General features: G+C 41.1%; 1 protein-coding gene across 5 annotated transcripts in view; it reads right to left on the bottom strand.

Moving 5' to 3' along the window:
* LOC127471800 (C-C chemokine receptor type 5-like) overlaps positions 1-18,141 on the bottom strand; it is a 34,485-nt gene that overhangs the window by 13,683 nt on the left and 2,661 nt on the right. Inside the window, exons 2-4 of one of the 5 annotated variants that reach the window (XM_051789124.1) lie at positions 11,302-11,375; positions 5,329-5,479; positions 4,623-4,699 (exon numbers count right to left, since the gene is read on the bottom strand). In XM_051789124.1, coding sequence (XP_051645084.1) covers positions 4,623-4,688 — 66 coding nt within the window. In that variant the 5' untranslated portion in view covers positions 4,689-4,699; positions 5,329-5,479; positions 11,302-11,375. Of the gene's footprint in view, positions 1-1,314; positions 4,700-5,328; positions 5,480-5,905; positions 6,749-11,301; positions 11,376-18,141 lie in introns of those variants that run through there. The other 4 variants (XM_051789123.1, XM_051789125.1, XM_051789126.1 and 1 more) reach the window with 4 other exon arrangements.

The following is an 18,141-nucleotide window of genomic DNA, read 5'->3' as shown; positions in this document are numbered from 1 at the left end:
GTAAAGCAACAATTTACATGTGGAGTTTACAGAGGTCTTGTCTTGAATCTATTTGATGTTCTGATGCTACTTGCACACTATCTCAAATGCTTGCTTTTGTTTCCTCAATATCTCACCAGAGCTGCTCAGATGCCTCAAAAACACTGCAGTGGTTCTTCTTCCTTGTGTTAGTTTCTTCTCTGCTGTAGTTACAATCATGGCATATTTGCAAATCCTTGCCATTTTCTTAGCATACCTCTAGTTCCTCACACAGTTTCTGTACATCTGCCTGCGTCTCTAGCTCTCACATATGCATTGTATCTTCATCTCAATGTTTTTTCACTGCAGACCTTGAGTTATGGAGTATTTTCCTCCAGTATGTAAAATTTCTGCAACCTCTCTGCCAAGGTGACTTGTGTTCTCTTTCATAGGGACTGTAAATCTTATTAAACCTTCCCCATGAGTAGCTCCATCCCACTGTAACCAGTCTGCTAATTTGAGGCTACCTGGCCTGCAACTATACTAAGGTGCAGCCACATCTGACCAATTAAGACTCAAAAACTTCCACAAAGCTATCTAGAGCCCTGTATATCTCAGTGCAAAGCTACAATGAAGAACCAATGAGCACATAATAACAAGCTAATCTTTAGGTTTAATTTATTTGTGTTTCTGCCAGCACAAAATATAAAATCAAAATCAGAGAAAAACAGGAGTGGGTATAGAATTTGGCTTATCCCATGGTGGACAGATGAGGAGAGCGTGCAGGGTATATGAGGAGGGATCATAGGCCGAAAAAAGGAATGGATACAATGAAGCAGGGAGAATTGCATGGTAAAGGAGCAGCATATTTTCACACTGAACTTTGAGTGCTTAAGTCCCTCACACATAGAACTTGGGAGATCAGGCACATGGCTTGACTGGAGTCACTCTGGACAGTGCAAGAAGATCTGAAATTGGCTGCAGAAAGTCTATGGAGAATCCTGTCTTTATTCCAATATTAATAAAGTGACATCTTTTATTGCCCTTTTTTATTCCTTCTCTTTCCTTATTTATAGCACACACAACCCTCTTTCTCCAAATTTCACTCATCTAAAATCTGTGGCCACAGACATTCCCCAAAGCTATTGTAGCTCACTCTTCTCAAGCTTGCTGGTGGATAAAAGGTGTATCAGCTGCAGTAGCTTCTGGACTGGGCAAGCAGTTCTATGCTTGCTTGGTTTGAAGTGTGGTATTGAGAGTGTTTAAGCCCATGGCTGCCTCTTTTTTCCACCTCCGCTCTGAGAACAGAGCCAATGCCCTTTTGCTTACAGAAGAGAACACGGGCTACAGAGTACATACAATTTTCCAGACACAGATTTTATTAATTTCACTGCATTAACATGAAAACAGGAAGAGACTTAATTCCAAAAAGATAATGATTTAAAATAGAACACAGCAGTAGTAATATCACAGTTACAGTAGAGTTTGTATTACGCTGAACTAATTTATGCTTTAATATTGAAAAGGTGCTTTTGCTTTGTTTCAATAAGAAGTACAAAATAAAAGAAAATATTATTTCCAAGCAAGAAAGTTTACTGTGAGGGTAGATTTTGGTCTTTCATTTGGTCTTTCATTTATTCTATCTGTGGCTATAAACCACACAAGGTAGTGGCCAGGTAATAACAGCTGATGGGACCAGATAATAGCAGCTGATAGGATAAGAGCTAACAACTAATAGAAACGTGCCTAGACATTATAAGGCTATAGGGGGAAGAGTATCTACACCACCTAGATTAAGGCATGTGATACCTAAATTAAGAGGCTGGCATTTCCAGGTCCTTCTACAGCTGGACAGGTAATCTTCCTCTCAGACTATTTAAATCCTATGTCTGCTTCTGCCCCAGGCACTTCTTATTCTCTACTGAGTGCCTCACTGAGGCACCCTGAAGAGATTTGCTGTAATTTAGACATCTGCATCACATGCACAATGTTAAGTAGTGTGGAGTCCCCTCTGGTATCCTTACCTTGCTGGAAGTTGGTTGAACTTGATTTCCATAAGCAAGTCCTTACATGCATGAGCAGTGCCTTTTGAAATAAATGGGGAGAAAAAGGGAAGGACAGCTCACTTGCATAAGGAGTGCTCCCCTGCACTTCCATACAGTTTGAAGTAAGAAACTCTCTGCTACGCCCCTCCTTCCTCTCCGTTGTTAGCACCATGTCCCTAGAATAGCACTTTCTTTTACAGGGAAACTCCTAATAATGGAATAAGTGTATGGCCATAGGACAACACAGAGCATAAAGGTCTTGCGTCTTCAATCACCATGCAGTTCTGATTGAGGCACCAGTTGGCCAGAGGCACTCTTCTCCTGGGAAGACAGAGCAAGTATGACTCCTCTGGAGTTGGCTGCTTTTGCAGTTCCAAGTCTACTGTCTTCCTAAAAGTGTATCCCAAACATCAGACTTACTGTATGTGTGAAGAACATGTTTCTCTCATACAGAAACCTAACCTGACACACTTGTGTCGTGTGTTGCCACATAAACTCTTCTTCTACACACTTGATTTATCTATCCAGAACTAGGAAGGCCTCCTCTCAGTACTGTGTCATAGTCTCCAAAATCCTTCAGATGTTTTTTTCATACTGAATCTTGCATAGCAAATGCTGAGGTAATTTTCATTCTGGCCTCGTAGATCTTTGCTGAAGTGCTTTTATTGGTTAATTTTTTTTTTCTTGGAGGGATATGATTTGTCAGAAACAAGCTCATGTTTTTTAGGCTGGCATCATTGTCTTGTGCAGTTGGTGTGTACAGTTACATGAAAAATTTCACCCACAAAAATCACAATGTTGCTGATTAACAGCCCACTTTGGAAAATGTCAGTAACAGGACAGTGATATGGCAGACATAAAATTAAAAAACTAAAATCAAAATACTATAACTTAGTCTGTAGTTGAGAGGATTATGTTCAAAAATGGCTACACTGTTGGCTAACTGATAAACCCTTGGGTTAAATGGTCCCGGTAAGATAAAGGTCAGTCAACTCTCCCATCAAAGGAGTGATATTATCTTGATATAACTCATATTAATCCTTAAATTCCTTTTTCTTCAAACATCTTTTATTCACATGGGGAAAATAAGGAGTAGGAGGGAAAAAGGAAGAAAACTAAAAGCCTCTCCTTATCAAATGCTTGACCATGTTGCAGAAAGAATACAGACATTTCCAAGAGGTACTTCACTAATATTGAATAATAAACAGGTAGATCAATCCCCAAAGCTTCCTCCCAGTGTTTATCTTACAGTGTTCACATAACAGAAATGGATCTTGTGAGATGACCTATTACTCCTTACTCTTTGCAATATTGTATTTCCCCGGGGTAAATCTCACTGGATAGAATTTTTGTAAAGAAACAGAATCATACTATTCTGGGTACCATTCAAATCTTGATGTGCTACAGCTATGGTATTAATATTTCCTGGAGAACTCATTGATTCTCTTAGTTTAACAATGGAAAATGCTGTAATTCCAGGGAACAGTTAACCACAAGAATTGAGGGTTGTACAGTTTTCAGTAGTGGTCGACATAAAGATCTTAAATAACATCAGGCAGTCCTTAAGGCAAAGCAAGTGGTGCAACATTTACTAACTAATGTTCTGATGTAATTTTACAGTCCAGTAGAGATGTCGTGCTCTGCAGTGGATGCTGTGAACATGGAACTGACTCTTTCTAATTTTTCCTGGTAAAGACTTGGACACTTTCTGCAAAGATGAGCTGCAACGTGCTTTCGGAAAAAGGCGTGAAGATATTTCCTAAATTTTTCTCCAACAAATGCATAGATCACAGGATTGATACAGCAGTGGATCATTGATATTGTTTCTGTCACTTGAATTGCTTTCTCCAGTTGGCCTTTGATATCACAATTTGGAGTGAAAAGTGAACCTTGAAATGTATGCAAAAAAGAAGAAATATGGAATGGTGTCCAGAAGATGAAGTAAAAGATCATGATCACAAAAATAAGTCTGACTGCCTTCTGTTTTTTCTCACTCTTTGATCTCAATAATATTTTAAGAATTTGTGAGTAACTGAAGATCATAATGAGCATTGGAACAATAAGTCCCAGAATGTTCATCTTTAAAATAAAGGAGTACTTCCAATTTATTGTGGAATCACTTGGATAATGAGCACTGCAAGTATAACGTAAACCTTCCTTCTGAGTTTTGTGAAATACTATCCCAGGAACAGAAGCTAAAACAGCAACAGCCCAGGTGACGATGCTGGTGAGGGTGCCGTAGGCAACTGTCCTGGCCTTTAAAGCAAACACCGCGTGCACTATGGCCAGGTACCTGTCCATGGTCAACAGGATTATGAAAAAGATGCCACTGTAGAAGCCAAGGAGGTAGACACCTGAGAGAATTCGACACAGCGCTTCCCCAAAAATCCAGCTGTGAACTGCGTAATAGGCCCAAAAAGGGAGAGAAAATACAAACAGCAGATCAGAAATTGCCAAGTTGAGCAGGTAGATGTCAGTCATACTCTTCAACCTCTTATATTTTACCAGGATAAGGATAACAAGCATGTTGCCTGTCAGGCCAAATATCACTACTAAAGAATAAAGTGGTGGCAAAAGTTTTGCTGCAAAGTGCTTTTCTTCAGTTCCCATGCATGGTGTTGAATCATCATAGTCAAATGTTGTTGTATATGGCAAGTCGGTGAAGTCTGTTGTATCACTTCCCATGGTGTTTTGGTCTGGAAAGGAAGACAAGGATGGTAAACCAGAGGAATCTCCAAGCTTGGCAGCGAGGAGAATGAAACGTTTTGATGTTCTCATTTGTAATGTGTTGCTGGTGAGGACACAAACATTACTACGTTCAGTGTGAAAGGGAATGATATTGCAGATCTCCCAGGAAACCCATCTATACATCTGTGAAATCACATTGCTGCATGTTGGAAGTGTTGTGTGTCACTTCCCACATGTACACTGCCTGGTGCTTTTTTCCTTCTCAGTAGAGCCTGTCAGCTGCCTGACTCAACCAGAAGCAGAGGGAAGATGAATCATGGGTAGTTTGGGGCTGTTGTGATCACCAGTGGCTTTCCAATGGAGTGTAGAAAGCCAGGAAGGCAGCCACAGGAAAGCACAGTATCTGGCACACAGAGCATAGTTGTGCTTCTCCTTGGGACTTGGCCACCAGCTCACTGGGCCAGTCCATCCTGTACTCCTCACCCAAGGAGGACCAGGCACTGTCCAGGTGTAAATGGTGCCTGCAAAGGCACTGTGGCATGGGTGAAAAACAGCTGACACCAGTTTTTTAGGTTGCTTGTGACCTGGGAGCCTTAATGCCTATGGGAAACAGGACACTGGAAAATACTAAACATACCTGCTGTCCTGGGTGTTGCAGAGCGAGAACTCAGCAGCGTTGGTCTGAGTTAAAATGGCAAACACTGTGTCCTTTAGAGACCCTCTGCCAGGCGTAGGCAATGGCAACGTGTTGGTTTCAGGTCGCTTTGGAATGAAAACAGTGCACAGTCCTGTAGAGAGAACGGAGAGACAAACACATTGGGAAATGGCACAAAAGATGAGAGTTGCTGTCAGGATGGCCTCTGACACCTGTGTCTGTTGTGGCATCTTACTGTCAGTTGAAAGACCTCCCCAGTGCTGCTTGGGGATGTAAGGAGTTTTAATTCCTTGTTTCAGTAGCTGTTTACAGGCGTGATTCAGAAGCTGCAAAGTTAAGACTTGGCTAAGTGTCTTGGAGGAAGCACAGAGGCGAAAGGCAGATATGAACATTGCTATCTGTGTGCACTACAGTTCTTCACGTGATGTTGTTCTTCACCCTTTGTTATTCAGTGTTTTCAGTGAGGCGACACTGAGGAAGTGCAACCTCTCTGTCCCTTCAGTTTTGGTTTGGGAACCGTTGTAGAGACTGAACTTCCCTTGCAAGAAGGAGCCAGGACCTGGGAGGTGAGTGTGCAGCAAAGCTGTGAAAGCCCCCAGGCCAGTTCTGTTACAGTGGGAGGCCCTCCAGTCACCAAAGTCTTCCCCTTTCCCAAGTCCCAAGTAGGACTGTGAGCCAGGTGCAGAAGAATAGCTATCTTTGTGTAACTTGGCCTCTGAAAAGTTGAGGAGAACAGTCTTCTCACAGACCTCTGGAGAACATGGAAGAATTCCCGTGTGTCCCATGAGAAGCTGGGAAGAGGATTTTGTGAAGATGAGTGTCAGAGTGGCCAAATGTGCTCCCTGGTCACTTAGTGGGGAAGTGAAATCAATGCCTTTGGTAGCCACTCAAATAGAGCTACTTGCTGTCTGATTGAAGGGCTGCTCACTCTTGCTGTGCCATCATGACTGCTTTTCTCAGGCACTTCATGGCAGAGTGGTGACTGCCCAAGGCAAGTTGATGGTTTTGAAATGAGCACCTTCCTGTCAATTTGATGCCAGTTCTTAGACAAAGGCAACAGACTGCTCCTGACACAGAAGACCAGGCAGGGCCTCTGCCCCAGCTTGCTGTGTGATCCCTGACCGCTCATGTCCCACAGCAGTGTTTGCTCCTTTCCTGAATGCCCTTTTTTCAATGGTGTGGTCTACCCTGTGTGATTGCAGATGTCTTTTGCAGACACCACACTCTCAAAACCACGACTTCATTCTCTCTGCACCCAAGTTCTGCAAGACTAAATGTAACTGAAGAAACTCAGCCCGTGGTTGGAGTGACACAGAGACAGGCCTTTGATCTGCTTTTTGGTAGATAGTCAATTCAATTACATGGTGGGCCATTCTGAGCTGTAGCATGTGAAATTTCTAAAGTGTCTTACGCTCATGTCGGCCTACTCAGCAGTTTGAGCAAAAGCTTATTTCCTGATATGTAATTACAGACATTCAGGATCCAGAGGACTTAGTTTTGATCTGGATTTTTGTCTCAGTGGATATATATAATGCAAATAATCTTCTTGAATAAATTTTTTTGGTTACACAGAGTTAAAACAATTTTCTCTGTGTGCATGTGCACAAGTAAACATTCACATATATACACTCATATATATAGAATTGTAATATTGTAGAATCATAGAATAATTTAGATTAGAAAAGACTTCTAATATCATTGAGTCCAACCATTAACATGACAGTACCAAGTCCACCATGTACCTAAGCACCACATCTACACACCTTTTAAATATCTCCAAGGATGGTGACTCAACTGTTTCCCTGGGCAGCCTGTTCCAATGCTTGATATCCCTTTCACTGAAGAAATCTTTCCTAGTATTTGATATAAATCCCCCCCCCGGCACATTAGCCTTGTTGAATCTTTGTATACAAAGAAAATAATTAATCTTTTTCTTTTTAGTTTGGAACTTATTCTGAATTGTAACACCAGCAGAAAATAATTGTGGGAGCAGCAGAACCAAAGTTAACTGATTCCCTAAAGATTTGTCTCCTTTGCTGTCCAAGTCTTAAGTCCTGTGAGGGGTTGATCGCGGCCGGCAGCTAAGCCCATATCGAGTCACCCACCCACATCCCCTGACAGCAGGATGGGGGAAAGAATCAGAAGTGTTGAAGCAAGATAAACTTGCAGGCTAAGATAAAGACAGTTGAATAAGAAAATGAAACTGAAAAAGACCACAAGAGATGAGACAACGACAAATGCTTGTCACCTGCTAACAAGCGGATGGATGGCCAGCCAGTCTCTGAGCAATGCCTACTTTGGAAAAACTTCCCCTTGTTTTTTGCTGAGTATGATCCTTTTGGTCAGTTTGGGTCACTTGTTCTAGCTGTGGTTGCAAGTCTAAAAGGCATCACCATAAGAACTGCTGGCAAGAAAAGTAAGTCCATCCCAACCAGAGCAAGTTCACCTCTCCACTACCAAAACTGAGCTCCTGCACTATATACAATTCACACTGATGCTGGCTAGAAAGACAGCATGTACTGTGACTGTTTTGTTTACTGTCTCTGACCTGTTGGGAAAACTCTGAGCATTTGCATGGGTGAGAAGCCAGACACTCCTCTTCACGACAAGCACAAAATATTAAAAATATTTTCTGAAATAATTTATAAAAAATTCCTTCTCCTTCGCATGCAGGCAATGTTAATCACAAAGAACTCTAGAAAACTGACCTGGCTAAAAAATTCTTCTGGAAATTACTTGTTTGCATTTGACCTGATGATCTCGGAGGTCTTTTCCAACCTGGTTGATTTTATGGTTCTATGGTTCTATGACTTTTTTTTTTAATTTATCTTTAATCATTTTTCCAATTTTCATTTTCATGCAGAAAGGAACATCTTCTGCAGAAGCTGTAGCCCTTGAAAAGAAGTCTGGTTTTAACTCTTAAGTTATTTAGGCACAAGCCTTCAAAGATTGGTGTGTTACAACAAAGAAATTTCCAGGTTTATCTCTACCCTTGTGCTTTTTAAACATAATCTTCTGAAACATTCTGATTTGGGAACTTTTGATTATTTCATTTATTTCTCTCTTTTTTTTTCCTTCCAAAATTACAAATGAATATCCAGAAAGTCTTAATTATTTTAATTTGAGGGGCTTTTGCATTTTCTGGACTGCATGTGAGCATCAGTGCCCACTGTCTTGCCCACAATCCCACAGTTTCTGCATGCACAGGGTAGTTTTATTGCTAACAGAAATTCTGAATGATTTTTGCAAAATTGGGCAACAATGTCAAGCCTAATGTAGCAATCAATATAAGATTCTCCTTTGTGCCCTCCTTCCTTTCTAATTTATTCTGTGTTCTAAGCAGTCCAATAAGAGGCTACTGTTGTTTCACCTTTGAGGACTGGTTATGTTCAGAGTTGCCGAAGAAGCTGGATACAGAGAGGTGTGACCAAGCCATGGGCCAAATGCCTGCACCCTGGAAAAGAGTTCTTGCAGAGAAAATGGGGCTACATCTTGGATGGGAGAAAATTTGGTCTGCTTAATAATTGAAGCTTTGTGGTCCCAAATAAACATAATTTCATTTGTTTAAGTTTTAACAAAACTGCACTCATGGCAACATCACAGATTCCTGTAATGAAAATGTAGCTCTGAATCATGTCTTTTCTGTATTTTGGGTGCTTTGAGAGAAGCCTTGCTAGCTCTTGAGCATTAGTTGCTATCTATACTGTGTCACCTTTAGCTGTAAAATGCCTGGGTGCCAGTATGACTATCAGACATTTCCATGTAATTCAAGCAGAAAGGCTCCTGAGTTGCTACAGTGACTTACTCAGGTATGACAGTTGTCACAGCTCAATGAGTCTGCAGTACCCTAAAGGGGATTTGGGCAAAGTTTCCTCACAGAAATCAGAGTAAGTAATAACTAGTTAGAAGAGCACCTGTGCATTAATGGAGCCACTTAGCTCACAATTTAATGACCCCAAAAGTTCCCTTTCCCCTCTTACAGTCTAAGACAAGATTTCTCTTTTGAAATGCATGAGTAGGTAACACAGTGCTACTGCTCCTGCCCTCACTCTCCTCCTTTTACAAATGACAGTACTTGTCATACAGAAAAAGAAACTGCTTAATGACTTCTAGTCAGCTTAAAAGTGTGTCAGCAGCTTCTAGGGCATTTTATAGAGAGATGTATAATGTAGCACAGAGTAAAACTGATACTCAAATAACAAAAAATAATACCCCATATTCTGATAGCAGGTGTTGCAAGAGGAGTAGCCAGTGTTTCCCACTAATAGTTCTATCTCTTTGACTTTCCAGGAGGAGAAAAACTACAGAGAAAACTCTGCGCAGACACCTGCACTTTCTTGGAAAGCAAGCATAGATGTAGGAACATTTCTTGTTACCAAAAAAGATGAAGAAAAAGATGAAAGTGTAAACTAAATGCTCCATGTAAGTCTCTGAACTGATAGTTTCCTTCAAACACATCTTTTCATGTGGTAGTTGCCACAGTCTTTCTTTCTATGATTTGACTAGGGAAAGAGTCCTTTCCTTGCTTGGAAAACCTCACCTGGAAAACCTCTTCCTCTTTTATAACAGCTGAGCATTAGAAACATTCAGAATTGCTTGCCTCCTAACTGGTGAGGTTTTTTCAACCTTGTAGAACTTTCAAGGAAAAATGTCTTCTGGGCTGGAAAAAACAGGCTTAATTCTCTCTGAGCCCTCAAGATCCTATTCTTTCCATTCCCCATCAAAAACAGAGAGACAGTCCTGCAAAAATTCTGAGCTTTTCTGAAGTTAAATAGAGTGAGTCTATGTGGTCCCAAGAAAAGAGAAGTAGGAATATATTCTTACCCAAACAAATGCACAGTAAAAGAATAGTGTAAGTACTGAAAATAAGCATTCTGAGAATGAGAAACTCGAGACAGATATTAAATGTCTTCCTCCAAATCATGAATACATGTATAAGTGTGCTCTTCTCTTGTGTAGGCTAAGTTCTGGGCTAGTATGTCTGTTGAGGGGTTTTTGTTGTGCTTTGGATTTTTGAGGGTTTTTTTTCAGTGTCTTTGCTTACAGTGCCTCAGATAAAACATTGAATTCAGAGTAATTCAAACAACAGTCATAGTCACAACCATTCTGTGAATGAACTCAAGTACAAAAAGAAAGTTAATAATCTGGAGTGGAGGTTGCCAAGATATGGCATAGGATCATATGATGTCCTGTTATTGCTATAAAGGCTTCAAGCTCACTGCTCTGACACTGCCAACCATTCCAGGCAAATGACAAGGAGCTCACCTTTCCTTGTGTGAGTACAATTGTGAGTACAATTCCAGTGTAGTACTGATTATTTTTATTCATGTAAAACCTCATTAACAAAAATTGCAACCCAGATCATGACTGGGCATAAAACCGATATCTTTAGCTGAGGTATGGAATACAGGCTTTCTAATGTGGTGACTCAGAGACATCACATTAAAAAGAAGACTCAGTCGCAAAGAGCATATCCTTTTAAAATACGATAGTGAAATAGTTCCTTTAACAGATTAAATGCTTGAATAATACAGAGAAACCATGTGATAGGATAGTGATGAAGAACATCTGCCATCTGCATCTGATAGGGCAAGATGTGACTTAGATATGGAGAGATTAGATTAAGTGTGGAGGATTTAATGTCTGACAAGTTTCTATCCTTAGCAGAATATATTTGCAAGCTGTTGACCTCCTGGAACAGCTTTGAAACCAAGACCCTGTAAGTTTCGGTAGAAAAAAAGATTATTTTCTACAACGCTTGTCCAGTTCAATTCTCTACTTTCATATTTCACCTTATCCACACTGTAAACTAGTTACAAGACCCAACTGTTTTTACAGATAGTATTAGCTCTACTACTACTGTCATTAGGCACCTATACTTCCCCACATAGTGAATCTGTATCTATATATACACATTAAGATGTAAAAATAAGGAAAAAAAAATTAGTTACTCACTGATTTATCAAGCTGGTTTTGTCTCACTGTGTCTTCTTCTCCTTTGTGAACAGACACATACTTAAACCCTATATCTGAAAATAGGAAACAGCACTTCCTGTGTGATCTATTGCAAAACATTATTACAGGAATCAAGGGTCACATTCTTCTTTTCTGAAAGAGCTCAGTTTCCAGGCTGAGGTAAGAACTGAGGGATGAAGACTTCATGGGTGTCTACTTGTTCTACTCCAGATGGAACTGGAGCACTCAGTATCTGAACTACTGCATCTCTACAAGGGTAAGACTGGCTGGTTAAATTCAATAAAATCCCATTCTCAGGATGATAAGTATTTCTATCTGCTCTAGACACTTCTAATCTAAACTTAGGATCAGTTTAAAGCCATTGCCCCTTGTTCAGTCACTATATGCCCTTGTAAATAATTTCTTTCCATCTTTCTTTTAGGCTCCCTTCAGTTACTGGAAAGCAGCAGTTAGGTCACTCCAAAGCCTTCTCTTTTCCAGGTTGAACAAACATAATTCCCTCAGTCTTTCCTCATAGGAAAGGTGCTCCATCCCTCTAAGCACCTCGGTGGGCCTCCTCTGCACTCGCTCCAACAGGTCCATGTCTTTCCTGTGCTGGGGAGCCCGGAGCTGGATGCAGAGTTCCAGGTGGGGTCTCACCAGATTGGAGTAAAGCAGCAGAATCACCTCTCTCGCCCTTCTGGCCGCGCTGCTTTTGGTGCAAACCAGGACACACTTGGTTTTCTGGCAGTGAGCACACATGGCTGGGTCATGTCCAGCCTTTCATCCATCAGCATCCCTCAAATCCTTCTCAGCAGGGCTGCTCTCGATATGTTCATCCACCAGCCTGTATTGATACGGGGGGTTGCCCAAACCCAAGTGCAGCACCTTGCACTTGGTCTTGTTAATCCTCATGAGATTCCCATGGGCCCATTTCTCAAGCTTGTCCAAGTCCTTCTGGATGGCATCCCGTCCTTCAGCTTGGTGTCATCTGCAGATTTGGTGGGGGTGCACTCAATTCCTTTGTCTACATAATTAATGAAGATATTAAATAGTGCTGCTCCCAATATGAACCCTGAGTGACACCACTCATCACTGATGTCCACTGGGACTCTGAACCATTGACCACTACCCTCCAGATGGGACCATCCAGACATTTTCTAAATCATCTAAGAGTTTACCCATTGAATCCATCTCTCTTCAATTTAGAGAAAAGGATGTTGTGGGGGACAGTGTCAAAGACTTTTCAGAAGTCCAGATACATAACATCTGTAACCTTTCCCTTGCCCACTGTTGTAGTTACTCCAGAATAGAAGGCCACTGAGTTGGTCAGGCAGGATTTGCCCTTGGTGAAGCCGTGCTGGCTGCCCTGAATCACCTCCCTGTTCTCCATGTACCTTACCTTAGCATAGCTGCCAGGAGGATCTGGTATCTGTGATCTTCCCAGGCACAGAGGTAAGTCTGACAGGTTGGTAGTTACCAGGGTCCTCCTTTCTACCCTTTCTAAAGATAGGTGCAATGTTTCCCTTTTTCCAGTCACCTGGGATTTCCCCTGTTGCCCTGAATTTTCAAATGTCATGGAGAGTGGCTTGGCAACTGCATCAGCTAATTCTCTCAGGACTCTGGGATACATATCAGTGTGTCCCATAGATCATTATAAACCAGAAGTGATGAATAATATGGCCACTTCTCTGCTCCCTGTGGAGTCTTTTCCAATTTTATAGGAAAGCTGCATTTTTCAAATCTGTAGGCTTTTGGCAACAGTTCTTGACTATTCTAAGACTTCAGGGTGTTTTCCTATAGTATTCTTGAAAAGTTGTAAGACTGGCTTGTGCTACAATTATAGCTGTCGTCATTTGCTAAGGACAGAAAAATCTACGTGGAGTTTCAATAAAACCAGGGATACATAACCTGACCACATGTGTTCCAGGGTGTACAAAAGAGACTCATAAAGCTGTTTCAGAAAGAGCACCTAAGCAAGGCTTTAGGAAGAGGAGTCTGATGGCTTAAAGCACAAAAATGTTTCCTGTTGATCTGGAAGGGGCTGCCTAGATTTTGCTGTAAGTATAGACAGCAAACCATGGAAAACTTTCAAGCCTGAGCAGAAAGTGCCTTCCCTACAGGGACAGAGCGAATAACAGTGAAACAGAAACCACATTTTCTTTCTACACCCTCTCCCTTCGTTTTTCTGTCTGAATTTGAAAAGCTATGGGTTTTGCCACTCAGGACATCTCTTCCTACTCAATGTACAGGCTGCTAGTTCAGAAGTCTTGTTTGCACATTTAATCTTTTGTGAACCACTGGTAAAGAATTGCTTGGCTTGCAGGATCAAAAATCTTGCCTAAGGCACTTCATTTTTGCTGCCCCATGAAAAAGAGGGGTGGACACCTGGAAAAGGGGCTTATCTCAGGTCTTGAAAGTGGAACTCCTTTGGAATTCATTGGCCAGGGGCTGTGCATGGGTATAATTGTCTGGGAGTACCAGAAGTAACCCTTGACCTCTTCTCTACCTGTTTGGTGAAACTGGGGCTTCCTTCTGCCTTGCTCAGGGATTTTCTGAAGTAACCAAGCTCCAGACCACTTCTAGGGAAGATCAAAGAAGAAGTCTGCCTTGGAAGACCTATGTACTATTTTCACAATCTGTGAGGTAAGCAACAGTCTTGAGTCTGGCATAGTGAGTTTGATGGTTGCTTGAGGTGGTGACTCCTGACTGACAACTCTGTTCTAATCTGAGAAAAAAAGAACAGTTTTGCACACATTGCTTGAAAGAATTTTAATTCTTTGTGCCTCCAATCTGGATGATTAGATTGAAGTCAAATGGACAGTATTTTCAGGCTACCTGAGCTCAAATTACTCTGACTTTTGAAAATCAGGAACGGTTTATTTCTGAAATGGCAATCCAAATAATCTGAAGATACTTCAGGAAGTCTGATCAAGACTAAACTACAGGGAAAAAAAAAAGAAACCTTCAAAAGAAAAGAAACCTTTCATATTAGACACTTTATTTTAGGCATCTGTGACTACATTTTGAATTGTAGCTAAATTATTATTGTATTATGGAAGACAGAGCCTGTTAAAAAGGAGAATAGAGTCCCCTGAAAACGTCTTTTTCAGATATGTTGAGACTCTGAAGAAATCCAGGGGAAAGAAATTATGTTCATTGGTCTAGAAAGCATCACCTACAAGAAATGATTGGGAAAGGACTAGATGATCTCTGGAGAGATCTCTCAGAGTTAATTTCTATGAATTTACTCTTAGTATTTTTCCTGTATGGGTTTAATGGGCATTATATACATTAGCTAATCCATATAACTGCCTAGGAGACAGAAGTAGAGGAAGTAGTGGGAGAAAAGCCTTCCAAAGTCAAAGACATTACCAGGTGAAGATTGCTTGCTGTATAAAATTAGAGCACTGTTTAGGTTCTCCAGTAAGAACAGTAAGAAAAGAGTACATATACTTTACCATGCTAATCAATTGAAAATCTGTACTGCTTGACTGTACCAAAGAGAAAAATCAAAAAGGAACAAAAAATTTCTGCAACAAAACTGTCTTATTCAGCTGGGGCTTTCTACAAGCTGTCGCAACACTACCACTGAAAAAACTGAACCATGGTGTGCTACTATGACTCCATCAACTACTGAATGTAAGATAATAACAATAATACTCTTGCCTTAAATTTAAAATGTTATGTGAATACTGAAGTCAAGGCGTAGAGATACGTAGAGGGCACTAAAATAATTTTCCTTGTTTCTGGAAGAAGTATCTTTTCCTGTGGAGGGAAAGGCATAGCTAGAAGTAGATCATTGATGGCAAAAATAATGGTAAAATTACCAACCAGACTGCCTGAATAGAAATGACTGGACCTCAGCTGTATGCCACTAAGACCATAGCTAAGTGATGGTTTTGCAGTTCATCTCATATTCTAGGCTTTCCACATTGAAGGAGAAATGATGCCCTCAGTCCCTGTGTCAAAGCATGTTTAAGAACTTCAAGCAAAGCAGGACAGCATGAAGAGGGAATGTGCGTACCAATGGAGTTGCTTCCCCATTCCTTTGGTGTGCTTCAGCCTGCCCTTTCATGGTGAAAATAAATGAAGTAGATGTTTTCTGTTAAAAAAGGAGTTCAACATCTTAACAAGACCTGTACTGTAGACTCCTCCTGAGCACACTCACCCACAACAACCCTCAGCAGGCATTTTGCTGACTGTCCTCAAGCTCAGAGGGGTGAGCATGTGGCAACTTTGATTGAGCACAAGGAGGAGTCCGCAGGAAGACTTTGCAAGGTCTGTTAGTAGGTAATTAATTTCCAACTCCTTCAAACTGAATGTAGGAATTGTCTCTCCCACCCTTAGTTGGCAGTCGGCTAGCTAATCTAAGGGCTCCCTCTATAGTCAAGGGATAGAGGTAGGTATTTGCAGAGGGTGGCAGATTGTTTTAAGTTACTCCACCTCAGGCTAGAATTAATCACCTTACAGAGGGAGCTCTCTTTAATGATATAAACAGCCTAGACAACAAGTTCTTAGTAGACAGCCAGCCTGTACATTGACAGAACTGTTTCAGATAACAGTATTCAGGGCTTTTCAGAAATCTTCAGGGCTTTTGGTGATGAGAAACCATTTATTTTGGAAAAACAAGAAGTATTTTTGATTTTCTGTTCTTAGAGGCTGAGGTGGTTTTTTAACATGTAAGCCTGATAATGCTATCTACATCCTTTGCTGAAGAGGAATAGGCCTATTTTGTAGATTTAAAGACCAGTCTAGCTGCTGACACCCCCAGAAGCAGGATCAGATTTATTATGGCACTACGAAGACTGTCGCCTGCTCATACCCAGGAAAACTGTATGTGTTACCTGTCATGGCACAGAAGTAAGGTTGCAAAGGCTGTCCTCCTCTTCCCCTACACCTCATATCCATGTAGGTGTTTTATAGGGCACCATGTTTTAGAAGAGGTAGGAAGATAGACGAAAGCAAAGCAGTTTCAACTGAAGGTATATGAAAGTTGCATTGTTAGCTGCTCAGGTGTCACGGCACTTGCTCAGCTATTCAGAGTGGCTCATAGGAAGAACTGCACAAGGAAATATCAATGCAATCTGCCCTTCATGTTAGCCTCTTGAGTACAAACATTGTGATTCCTAGTACACACATCAGAATGCTATATTTGGTTTGCAGAAGGCATCCTCCCAGCTGAGGGACTGGTTATTCAGAGTTCTTTTTGTCGCGCTTCACTACTGTGCAGGACCAGGCCTTATTTATTGTACACTACCCAGGCCTTTCTTGGACTGCAGAATTTTGCTTTTCCCTCATGATCATGCCTCTAGTTCTGTTAGGGTAATATCTGAGTGCTTCACAGGTATTACAGTATTTGTCTTCTCACCATATATATAGGAAGAATCAATACAATTATCTCAATTGTGAAATGAGGAAGCTGAAGTGCCAAGATCACGAATAACACTGTCAAGCATCTCTCAATTTGGGAAACCTGTTTTGTGAACTGTTTTTCTCCAAAGCAAAGTATTGTGCTGGAGCAAGGCTCCCATCCGTTGTAGCTGCTGGTTCTTTGTCTTCATATTGAGCCTTGGAACATGAGGAACACAACTGCAGAGGTTATCTATGGAAATCTGTGTAGAAAGGAAAGGTGCTTAAGCGATGTCCTAGAAGTAGACATTTAAGGGTGGGCAGAATAAATTCAGGCCTAAATCCCTTGATGGAACTTGTGCCTGTCCTGTGACAAGCTTGAAGATTCCAGTGGTATTTGTGGCACAGGACTTGGCATCTCTGAAATGTAAGTCTTCAAGGATTTTGCTTCTCAGGTATCTGTGGGACTGCTCAATGAAACTGAACCTGAAAGACACAACCAGATTCAGATAGTCTTCAGTCTTCTCAGAGACTGGCCTTATACTCCTGTGCATCTGTCTGGTGAAACCTCCTTTATTTCTCAGAGAAGTCCCCATGGAGAGTCCAGCCTGAAGCCAGCTTGGAAGACACATTAAACTAATTTATACACATAATGAATCTGATTCTAATCATCTTCTGACAAGTTTTATTTACAAGGTGGAGACACCATTTCCTTAGTAACTTCTGTAGAGAAAATAGAAGAAAACACTGGGCTTTAGACAAGTCATCATAACCTCCTTTCTCACAGTCCACAGCAAACTAACCACACACAGTCTGTGGTACCACAGACTGCATACTCTTCTCCATTCTCAGCAAATGAGAATCGCTGTGGTATCTTCTGTACTGTGGTGTGTTAAACTTTATTACATTCTCTCTCTCCCTTTTTTTTTTAAAGGCAGTACTAATTGCTGTCTCATAATGGGAATTGAAGAGCTAGCTTACAGTTTTGTCCACAAGTGAGATGTTTTTCACCTGTTCTGTCAGTGGAATGGCTGTGGATAGGCTGTTTGTGCCACTGTGCAAAACACCATCAGTGTTAGCAAGACTGGTGGGAAGCCAAGTCAGTCTGTATTTGTGAAGGTCTCAGATCACATTGTTGTTTTATGCCAGCATATTTAGTACATGCAAACTAGTCTGCCATTCTTCTTAGAAGAGATTGTGTAAGTGTTAAGATGAAAACAAGCCACAGAGAAGTGATAAAAATAACTTCAACTGAAAAGCCATATGAACAAGAGAATTCAAAGGAAAGCTGGTATTTCTGCCCAAGCTCTGCTAAGGTATGCTGAGATAAAAGCCTACATAAAGACTGAGTGAATATTAGCCAAAAAAAAAGTATTTTCATTGCCTGAAGTGCATTTAGTTTCACCTGAAATCTCAAAACCAAACTAACACTGGTGTTTTTGTTTCAGGAATTAACACTGCCCACTGCACTCCATTTTACCAGATTTC

The sequence above is a fragment of the Manacus candei genome, unplaced genomic scaffold, assembly GCF_025592945.1.
Source record: "Manacus candei isolate 608988 ecotype Guabito, Panama unplaced genomic scaffold, ASM2559294v1 h1tg000026l, whole genome shotgun sequence".
Classification (NCBI taxonomy): Eukaryota; Metazoa; Chordata; class Aves; order Passeriformes; family Pipridae; genus Manacus; species Manacus candei.
This window is presented reverse-complemented; position numbering and strand designations above follow the sequence as displayed.